Here is a 10,718-nt window from a genome sequence, read left to right on the forward strand (position 1 = left end):
TGATTGTTTTTCCTTTCTTTTTTTAAAAATGAATAATAAAGTGGGAAATATAAAATGTTATTCACTTCAGTTTCTGTCTAGGATCTCTGGATCATTCATGGCACCAACAATGATTGCTTATCACACACAAAAAAATAAGTACATAAATACTGCAGTCATGTCAAATGGGAAAGACTCAGTTCAGGTCAGTTGAATCTCAAGTTTCTTATGTGAAATCTTTCATGTGGCTTCGAGAAAATCAGATTATAAAGCAGATGGTAATACGTTTTTTTTTTTTAATGACTGAGCATAATGAATCAAGTTGAGGAGTCATTTGAGATTCAATCGTTGTCTGCAAGACTTCCTGAGCTTTAGAGACTTCCATACTTGACAGCTCCTTTTGTGACGATGTAAACAATTTCCACACCAGAGGTATTACAGCTTTGTTATGTAAGTACAGTACATGTGACAAAAAAAGAACAGAAAACGGTGTATTCAAGATTATTTTAATATTATTAATATGTATACTTTAGGCTTTAGAAATATAACTATCAATGACAAAACTTCCACTGGAGTAATGGTAGTTTGCTTAGGCCCCCATCAAATCAATTAATTACAATATACACATTATGATACAGAGCAGATTTGAATCTGAAATAATATTAAAATAAATGCTCAATAGATAAAGGTTTTAATAGTTTTTTTTATCATTTTCTTCACCTACTGTATTAGCCATCTGTGAGTTCTGAGCACACCCAAAAATGTAAAGCCATTTTCTTCTAATAAACTAATTTAAGTGCAAACTTTTTTTTTTCTTTAAAAAGACTATGATTGCAGCATCCAGCTTTATAGATTCAGATTTCAAGACTGAGGATGTTAAAGCCAAGTACAACAAGGCAGTCCTCAACCCTCTCTCTCTCTCTCTCTTTTTTTTTGTTCCATTAGAGTAGTTATAAAAACAAACAACGAAATAACTAACAAAATCAGTGCAAAGTCATAACGGGGAGATTCTACTCAAGAAAAAGACAGAAGTGGTGGGTGAATGTGGATGGATGCAAAGTTTTCAGATGCTCACGCACTTGGGTCATAAAAGGATAGTTCACCCAAAAGTCATATTTTAGTCAGCAACCCTGAGGCTACACCACAAGTTTAGGAGCACACACAGATTATGAAAATTAAATGAACTATCCCTTTCATCTCAAGCCAGAATTGTCTGGTTTGCATCTAACAAAGCAACGTTTTATTTCCAGAGGGGGAAAACAGTTTTGATGAGATCTGACAACGAAAGAAAGATTTTCTTAAAAACTCTAAAATATGTTAAAACTCCAGAGAAACAATAGCACGTTAGCGCAACAGTCCACAATCGCACCACACCTTTTCTTGCTTCATTCCTCCACTAGGTCAAGTGAGTGATAAAACGAAAAAAGAACAGAAAAGCCATTAACAAAAAATCGGGAGGGGAGTGGAGGGAAGGAGGGGAGGGGTATCAAAGAAAAGGAAAACTTGCAATGCTTGCAGGGTGAAGAGCAGCATCAGACTCTGGGTTGCAGGGTTCTTTAGCAGCAGAAATATTGTGGCTATACTACTGTTCCACTGGGAGAGCTGGCTTGGTTTTGGGATGACAATAAACCCTGGAAAAAGGAAAACAAGGAGATTTGCATTGGGAAAGTTCACATAGTATAGCAAAAAAAAAAGAAAAAAAAGAAAAGAAAGAAAGGAAGAATGAAAAAAAAAAATCAAGCAACAAATAGCTCATTAAAAATCACGCCTCTAGCCGCTTCTTTCCATATCCCGGTTCCCTGCATTTAATTAAAAGCCTTTGCACAGCAGTCAAAGTGGACGACGAGTGTACAGTGTAACAGTAATGTCTTGTCATGAGAGGTTTGCTTGATCAAGGCACTTCTAATGTACGTGGTCATATTTTTTTGTTTGTTTGTTTGTTTTACAGGGCAAACTAACATTAAACAGTTGAGCCTTAAATTGTCATTGCACTGCTGCTATTACACACTCAACCTTAAGCCATAAAAAACGAGAATTGCTTGAGCCTATTAACTAATTACTAATTGCACTTCAACCTTCATCTTGCAATCCACTTTTTGTTTGCATATAAAGTGGTGTGTAATAAAGACAGTTCTCTCTTTTTTCCCCCTCATCCAGAAGACCATTGTGTATTTCAACACAGCATTGTTTGTGTTCTTGTTTCTACAGAAGAGTCGTGATGAAATTTCAAGGGTATTTTTGTCAGTAGCTCTCGTGTCTCGGTTGAGCATAAGAACCTCAGTGGACTAACTAGTCTTCTGACTAACTATCGTGTGCCTCGTTCTGGCAAAATCTCTCAAAACACACAGACAAAAAAGGGAAGTATACAAAGGCGTGTTCACACATATTAAGCAGTAAGCATGTGAGAAACCGCAGACTCTTTGGGGGCAAATACAGAGCCATTTGCATAAAAGCTGAAAGGTGATTGTGTATGCAGATGACTTCTTGGCTATGCTGCTATGCATTGTGGGATGATTATGATGAACCAATGAACACACATCATACGGATTAACGGTCTTCTTTCCTCTCACAGGTCTACACAGGAAATCCTCCTTATCAGAATGCGTTATATAACCAGACTGGAATATTTTCACAGCGTTGGTTATATTTCAAAGGTAGGCATAATAATAGGTCTTCCACTGAAAAGCAGATGTACATTAAACAAAGTCTGATATGTAACTTGCCTGCCTGCAGAGAGTGACAATCTGACTATAAAAGCTAAAAATGCTTTTCCAAATGTCCATAGTTTGTTTTACGCTTCCAGAATATGTCTCGATTTGTAGCCACAACCCACCAACTGATTTTAAAGACAGCTAAAGACTGACAGACACAAATGTTATCACTTCAACTTTCCCCCAGCATTTCCTACATTAAAAAGAACTTACCACTTTGCCTGGCCTCGCCCATGTGCAAATAAATCCCTCCTGACAAGCAGTCACTAAACAGTCCTCTAAAAATATGAGTACAGTCAGTCTCTCGTGTGCTATCTTTTTACAGATGAGGGGCTCGAGGAGGGGCACATCCTCCATGCGCGGGCACAGCAGAGTGCCCAGAGTCTTAGCGGGGTCTGTTTTGGTTTTTGTCAGTAGGTTGAGCTTGTCGCTGCTCTTGCTACTGATGTGGCCCATGCTGTGGTTGCGTTTGTGGTCCTTTTCGTGGTGGCGTTCCTTACGATCGTGGAGTGACAGTGTGGCGAACTTACTCACACCTGTAGCGATGGCACTGTCCATGATACCACTGCCGATGCCGCCGCCACCGCCAGCCTTGTTGGTATTGTTTGCCGTCGTCGTGGTGCCGGCTGAATGGGGTAGGCTGTTGGAGCGTGGTAATGTGGTAGAGAGGGAGTTAATGCCAGGAGTATTGGCACCACTGTTGTTTCCATTAGTAGTGTTACTAGAGGTGTTAGTGATTATTGTAGCACCCGCAGGGGGGCTGGTAGCATTCATCACGTTAGTGTGTGTTCGTGTCCTTGAGAGTGGAAGATGGGGGAAAAGGATGTCCTCAGTGAGGTCCCATAGGCACAGCTGAGTGTCCTGACCCACTGAGCCGAACCGGTACGTGACACTAACAGGCCGGCTGTCCGTGGAGTTACGCTTGGAGAGTCGAGACTGCGTGCTGTTAGCCCGGTCTCGTCCAAAGTGGATCATCTGATCCTGGAAGTCCTCATCGCTGCCACTGAACTCCATTGGGTCACTCTCTTCCACGCTGGTGGTGTAATGGTCAAACGCCACCACACTCACCCATGACTTGTGCCCGTGGCCTCGGGCAATCACTCTGCAGTCCAAGAACGACCACACAGTCACTAGATCGTCCTCTCCACCTGCAACTATGTACTTTCCGTCCGGGCTCCAGCACACGCACAACAAACCGCCAAAGTAGCTCTTCATAGTGCCGTGGAGCTCAACTGCATCAAAGTTGAAGACCCGTAGGAAGCCGTCTTGGCTAACACAGGCTAGGAACTTCCCATCTGGAGAGAAGGCAAACTCGTTCAGAGCCCCCTCGCCCACTGTCCATTTAAGAAGAGGGTTCCGCGTGGATTTACTCTTACAGGTGTGTACAGAGTAGTTCTCTCCCTGTTTAAGCAGCTGGTAGTGTGGTGCCGTGGTGCCACATGTATGCTCCACGTTGTACAGGTACATGTTCCCGCTGGCATGGGAGACCAGGAACAGGCTCTCAGAACCTGGCACCCATTTCACGCATGTTACTCTGGACTTGTCTATTAGTCTCTGGCAGGAGAGAAGAAAGGTTGAGGTTTGAGAGGCAGACAGGGGAGGAGAGATTAGAGGGAGCAGGGCAGAAGAAAAAAAACAAACAAAAAAAACATTAGTATCATCAGGAAATAATAAACACTTAATACTTGTAAGTCTTACCACTAGGTAATATTCTGTTTAAAAGGCCAAGGCCAGGAAAAACACAAAAACTAGCAATAAAAGCTACGAGAAACACATCAAACTTTGTGCTTTACAAATATTTTACATCCTTTACGTAAGAAGGTGGAAGAGTTTACTTCAAGAATTTTTATATGGCCCAATCTGTTGTGAGCTGCAGATTAATTAACTGTTCTCCTGCGGGCGTAAGTTCATTTATCTGTGTGTGATTGAATGAGATGAAATAAATACCTTTTCACCCGGAATGGCTGAAACAAATATGCACACATTTGTCCAACAACAAGACTCAATATAAAAGAATACAGCAATAATCAGTTTAGTGACAATTAAATGTGAAAATCCACGGCCTCTCCCCCATTTTTCCCTCCTCTCTCTTCACTGTCACAAGTAGACAGAATTAATCATATATCGGAGTCCTACCTCCTCGTTGAAGAGCTTGCTCGTTTCCTTCTTGATGGGGTCAATGAGCTGTACCTGTCCTGCCGAGAAACCCACCAGCAAGGACACGCTCTCCGCTGTGGCCGTGAGGTGGTTGAAGTCATGACAAGTGGGCTGCGTTCCCTTGTAGATACGCTTGTCTATGGGCTTGCTCAGGTCAGCAGCCTAAAGATAGAAAGCGTGAACATATATGAAGCGAGTGCTGTAACCTTTAAATCTAAAATAAAATTTGGCTGCATGACAAAGGCCATCGCTGGTGTCGCTGTCAGTGATAGCGCTGTATGACCTTTAGTAACACGCAAAAAGCAAAAATGAGGAAGGACGCTAGTATAGATAGAGGTATGCCTTTTCTCTGGAGATGCCAGCAATCACAATGCGTTATGTAAGGTTTGTTTTTCATGATGGGGAAACAGTATTTTACTGCTCCGAACAAAACACACTGAGCATATACTGTAGATAACTCTAAGTTTGTTAATGATTTATAGTTTACACTACTGTAGAATGGAAAATCCTCTGAGTGTAAGATGATGACTCAGTGGTTCCTCCATTACTAGATTACTGTACGCTGTTTCTGTCTGGCCTCAGAGAGACAAAACGTCAAACCGAGTCTTTAAAGTAGTTTTAAATCAGGAGTCCGGTCAAGAAAGATGCAGGTATTAGGCCGTGCTTTGATGAGACACATCTTCATGAGCTGCAGGCTGTGATGCATAGGACAGGGTTAGTATATTCTAACTTCATTTAGGATTGTTTAAATCGAGTTTTGGTTGCTTTACTTTGCGTCATTGTTCTATGTCACTGTTTGTCTATTTATTGTTTGTTGTGTAAGTTGCATTGTCACTGCAAATCAAATTTCCCCTGGAGGGACAATAAAGCTCTGAACTGAACTGAACTTAGTATCTGCTACAGCAAAAACATATCATACAAGTAAATGAGCTCTCTTCCAGCTACGAATTAAACAAATAATCAATAAGGTGACGTATTGTTAGCTTTCTGTTGTGAAGCATTATCGGTACACTGAACGTGCACGATTTATTTACTTTAATTACGTGACTTTTCTATATTTTTCTGTCAAAATTACCTATAAATATTATTAAAACACAGTTTTGTCTGTACTACAAACTCTTGTTTCTGGCACTTCAAGCCTTGTTTAGCCTAGTCTACTGCTGTTTTGCATTGCAGCGATGACACACATGCATATGTTATGGAAAAAAAAAATGACACACTGAGTCAGCTGATTCCTGTCAGGCTTTGATGTGAAATCAGCTGACACAGTACTTTAAACACGGTATATATGACATAGCATTAAGACAGAGGCTGTGTGACTGACAGCAGCATCGTGACAACTCGAGTTATAACTAGAAAACATTGCACATCGTGGGTTATTAAAAACGCATAAAAATATACAGTGCAGTGCTTCAGCCTTCAAACACTGAGTAACTAAAGTACACGCAGAGTATGTCAGCTACTTTGCTCATTTATTTTTATCCTTAAAGCGTATGTTTCTGTCCCAACACTGAACCTGAGCACCGGTGTGATCAGCTGTCAATCAAAAGGCGTCGACAGGTGTTAACGGCTGGCAACTGTCATCACAAACTACAACCGTTACAGCAGCAACGTCGACCCTAACGACTCAAAACTAATTAAAAATGTCATTTTTTTAATCCAATTTAATCCAATGTCCCTCATGAATCTTTCTACCCAGTTAGACTAAAACCAGACTGACCGGTCCGGACGGAGTTTAGCCCCCTTTGGCCTCGGGAGTACTGGTCTTGCTAACGTTAGCTCGCTAACTAGTCGCCTAGCTTCGTGCTAACTAGCTGTCAGCTAATTTCAAAGTCAAACAGGAGCCGGAGTTTTTTAAACACAGCGCACACACGTCTGAAGTTCAGCAGCAGTGACTAAAAAGTGTTTAAACACGCAGTGTGACGGGTTTCCGCTGTTAGCACGCTACCTTTCTGACGCCTTTGTAGATGTAGAAGTAGAGCTCACGGCCCACATTGAAACAGATCCTGTCGCCGTTGCCCGACTGGTCGTTGACGTTCACGAAGGAGACCTTGACGGGGTTGGAGCCCTGCGAGTTGAAAGGCACCCTGTTCGGACGGCTGTATTCGGAGTGAGTGAGGAGTTTGTAGACACCTTCCCGAGTGGTGAACTGAGTTTTAATTTCGTTCATCTCCTTCCCTCCTCCCTCCGCCGCCATCTTTGAAATTAACATTCATCCCTTTCCCCGCAGGCCGGATCTTACGCACGGAGGGGAGCGGGGCCACGGAGCGGGCACGCCGGCTCTCCCAGTCCCCCCAACGGCTCACCGGGGAACTGGTGCAGGAGTGGAGGACAGCTTTACACTTCTCTAATTTAGATTAGATTATACTTTATTCATCCCACCACGGGGAAATTTACTTGTTACAGCAGCAGATGAAAGTGTAGCATACACTACAGAATTAGAAAAAAGTAGAAAAGGCAAAAAAAAAAAAAAAAAACCCACAATAAACAGAATATAACCTACACAATAAATACGAAAAACAATCAACCTTCAAAACAGAGGTACAAATAGTGATTAAAAAAAAAAATGAAAACGTTATACAGGATAAAACTTAGATGACTTTATTAATCCAATCCACTTTGATTGATTGATTGAAGTGTTTATTTCGAATATGCAAAAAAAATAAGGCAAAACATTCAAACATAGAAATACATGTTAGAAAAGGAGTGAGAAGAAGAATAACTTAAAAACACTCACCCCTTCTCTTTAAATAATAAGTGACAATACCAAGCTTCCTTGCAACTTGTTTAAATATCCCTGATACTTATAGATAAATAGAATATATCCCTGACTTTGTATTACAAAAAAAAAAAATAAAACCTGCATACACACTTAATACAATACACACATACACACATGCACGAAGAGAAACAATAATAAAAACAAAAAACAAAACAAAAAACGAAACAAAACCAAAACAAAGGAGACAATAACCTCATAACCCTTAGTGATACCCAACACCTCCCTCATCCCTGTACCTCTTAAAAATAGTCTTTGCACCTCATTTTAAACGGTTTCATGTATATAGCAAGATTTTAGCAAACACAGGGTTTTCAAAGTGCTGTACAACAAGATAGAACACAACAAATAACACAATAGATACACAACAAAACATGAAGTAGATAATAGAAAGATAGAAAACAATGAAAATAAAATGAATTAAAAAAAAGAACTACCTACCACAAGATCAAATAAACACAAACAAACATAGATAAATAAGTAAATAAAAATATGCATGTCAGAGTTTTAAAATGAGACAGAGGATGCCTGTCTAATGTGCATAGTTTCAGGGAATCCCCGAAGAGGATGCCTGTCTAATGTGCATAGTTTCAGGGAATCCCCGAATAAAAATACAAATAAGAAAATACGAATAAAACACAGAATGTGACAAGGACACAAGATAAATAGGTAGATATGTTGGTTTAAGTTATATAAACCAAACATGTTGAGGTCCATATGAGTTTTATTTTGAAAATCTATATAAAAGCGTTTCACCGGACGTATTAAACTAAAAAAAGTTGGAGATGTCCATGCTTGTGTGCTTGCTCACCTGTGGCTACACATGGTTAATTAATCCCACAGTTCGCTACACGACCGAGACATATTTTAGGTCTTTTATCGTGCTCCAAATGTCATGGCATATAGAAGAAGGAGACGACAACACGCACCTCCAGGTACCAATATTTTACATTTTAATTTTTTTAGCTAAACTTTTTTGCACATAGTGTTCTGAGTAATAATTTGAACTGGCCTACACGTACTCTTCTAAACAAGTGTATTTATTTGTGGTGTCTTTCTCTTCAATTAGACAATAGTGACAGACATGCACCCAACAAAATGGAGCAGCTTGCCTTTAAATATATGGTGAGCCACATTTCATCTCTGAGGGTGCTCTGGCCTCTTACCACTTTGAAAAAATCTTAATTCACTTGCATTAAATGTGTGTGTTGCTTTGACATATAAATAAATGTGGAATGAAGTAATCTATGTTTCAGGACATGTGTAAAGTGGAGTCCAGCACTGATTCCGACTCCGAGATCAGTCCAAGATGGTCAGACACCAGCACTATGGTACTGCTGCATTTCTGAATGTGGACACACACGCACACATTATACACTCAGTCCAAGTCTTGTGACATTTTCTATTAGATTTAGTTTTAACTGGGGTCAAATTATGGTTACTTCACTGACTCCTTCATCCACAGACTTTTGTGCTCTCAGGCTGGACATACTGGGATAGCCTATAGCATGCATTCAATCTATAAATGAACTGTCACCTATGTTCTTTTCACGCAGGGATGTGTGAGCAGCGCACCAGAGAGTGGGACTTTTCGGCGGACATTGCCGTTGACACACAAGCCTGCAGGAAGGCATGGCATTTATTCTTTGGTAACACTTCTCCTTTATTTAATTTATCCATTTCTGCTGTAATAGCACCCCTCTCTTCTCTGTGTTTATGAATGAATACATGTGTGCTCATGATTTGTAGTTTTTGGACCCGTACGATGGAAGCTCTGAGGATTCCGATGAGTCAAATGTCAACGTGGGCGTCTCCAGCAGGCGAACAAGGCAGCAGGGAAAAGGTGGAGGAGGAGGCTGTCGGTTCTCTGGCAGGAGCAGGAGATTTAGCCTTCATCATCCTGCTTCCCTCAGAGAAGTTGTGAAACATGGGATGAGAGATCTTGCAACAGAGCAGGAACATCTTTTGGATGTCCAGATGAAATGTGGGAGTGATTCTGAGCTGTGGGTCTGTGAGCGTGACATTCTGCCCTCCCACAGCGACAGGGATGGTCTTAAAGAGGAAAACGCCAATGATTCAACAATGCACACCCAAACCATGGATATAGAACTTCATAGCCAGTTCACTGATTCTGGCTTGCACACTACAAAATCCTCCACACCTCAAACATCTGGACCTGTAACTCCAGTGGAAGAGAATTCATCCCAGATGTTGGATACCTCCTCTGAGAGATCCACCAGCCCCGGTGACCTTGTATCTCTTTACAAGAGAAAGTTAGGTGTCCCTGGAGGAGAGGTGGTGGAGTTGGGCCAAAGAAAGAGGCAATGCGTCGTCAACATGGAGGAGGAGCAGGGGGGACTCTGCGTCTGAACCATGTTAGAGCCATCGAACCACGGACTGACAGAATGAAGTGCTGCAGTCATATTCAGTGGAAATAAATACTGTAAATAGTTATTTGGAAATGCACTTTGTTTACTCGTATAAAGAGACCTGGTTTGTTTTTCTACCTTCAGTTATTTTGAAGTGTCACATGAGTTGTTGTGTTGGTTGTCTCTTAACACGTTATTCATTTTTGTTGGAACAATTACCTTAGTAACCCGGGTCTAGACCAAACTGTGTTAGGCCAAACGTTTGCACTGTCAATGAGGAGAAACTTTGTTTTCCAATGAATAAAAAAACATCTTTAAAAAAGAAAATTCAAACATGATACTGTTTGTTTTTCTTCTCCACATTAGCTAAATAAGTATCTACTGCCTCGCTGGATAGTTAAATTAGAGCACTTCCTGATTTTAATGCTGAAGATGGTATTCACCCATTATAGCTCCACTGACTTTTGCCCACAAGTTCCCCATGACCAGCTGTTCAGGTTTTACTTTCTAAAAAAGTATCTGAATTAGATCAAATAATATACATTACATAGATTTCCCCCAGTTTTAAGCCATTCCTGTGTATCTTTAGGATAGTCTTGCTAGAAAATAAGCCACAGTATTCTGGCAGACTGCAATACTGTAAGTTTACTAATAGACTAATCATGAAATAAGTATTCCATAATTGGGACAAGTTAGAAATGCACAAAATAATCAGCTTTTTCG

At 40.7% G+C, this 10,718-nt stretch overlaps 2 protein-coding genes across 2 annotated transcripts; one reads left to right on the top strand and one right to left on the bottom strand.

Annotated features, from left to right (window-relative positions):
* Positions 1–467: 467 nt before the first annotated feature.
* wdr20a (WD repeat domain 20a) lies at positions 468–7,177 on the bottom strand. Its single transcript, XM_019257324.2, has 4 exons — positions 6,796–7,177; positions 4,827–5,009; positions 2,904–4,244; positions 468–1,610 (listed from the first exon to the last, which is right to left on the bottom strand). The coding sequence occupies exons 1-4, from the start codon at positions 7,057–7,059 to the stop codon at positions 1,557–1,559; spliced, it is 1,842 nt and encodes a 613-aa protein (XP_019112869.1). The 5' UTR covers positions 7,060–7,177; the 3' UTR covers positions 468–1,556.
* A 1,195-nt stretch (positions 7,178–8,372) lies between these two features.
* LOC104931695 (uncharacterized) lies at positions 8,373–10,322 on the top strand. Its single transcript, XM_010746764.3, has 5 exons — positions 8,373–8,561; positions 8,696–8,751; positions 8,883–8,957; positions 9,183–9,275; positions 9,376–10,322. The coding sequence occupies exons 1-5, from the start codon at positions 8,522–8,524 to the stop codon at positions 9,994–9,996; spliced, it is 885 nt and encodes a 294-aa protein (XP_010745066.2). The 5' UTR covers positions 8,373–8,521; the 3' UTR covers positions 9,997–10,322.
* Positions 10,323–10,718: the final 396 nt, after the last annotated feature.

Source organism: Larimichthys crocea, chromosome XXIV (genome assembly GCF_000972845.2).
Source record: "Larimichthys crocea isolate SSNF chromosome XXIV, L_crocea_2.0, whole genome shotgun sequence".
Lineage (NCBI taxonomy): Eukaryota > Metazoa > Chordata > Actinopteri > Sciaenidae > Larimichthys > Larimichthys crocea.

What these genes read in the sequence shown, in the direction of transcription:
- wdr20a (XM_019257324.2), bottom strand. Translation starts at nt 7,059, where the DNA reads ATGTTAATTTCAAAGATGGCGGCGGAGGGAGGAGGGAAGGAGATGAAC. An exon ending in GCAAGCTCTTCAACGAGGAG is followed by an intron (nt 4,245 to 4,826) that starts GTAGGACTCCGA and finishes CTCTCCTGCCAG; the next exon opens with AGACTAATAGACAAGTCCAG. An exon ending in GGGCGAGGCCAGGCAAAGTG is followed by an intron (nt 1,611 to 2,903) that starts GTAAGTTCTTTT and finishes TCCTTTTTCCAG; the next exon opens with GGTTTATTGTCATCCCAAAA.
- LOC104931695 (XM_010746764.3), top strand. Translation starts at nt 8,522, where the DNA reads ATGGCATATAGAAGAAGGAGACGACAACACGCACCTCCAG. An exon ending in ACGACAACACGCACCTCCAG is followed by an intron (nt 8,562 to 8,695) that starts GTACCAATATTT and finishes CTCTTCAATTAG; the next exon opens with ACAATAGTGACAGACATGCA. An exon ending in GGCATGGCATTTATTCTTTG is followed by an intron (nt 9,276 to 9,375) that starts GTAACACTTCTC and finishes CATGATTTGTAG; the next exon opens with TTTTTGGACCCGTACGATGG.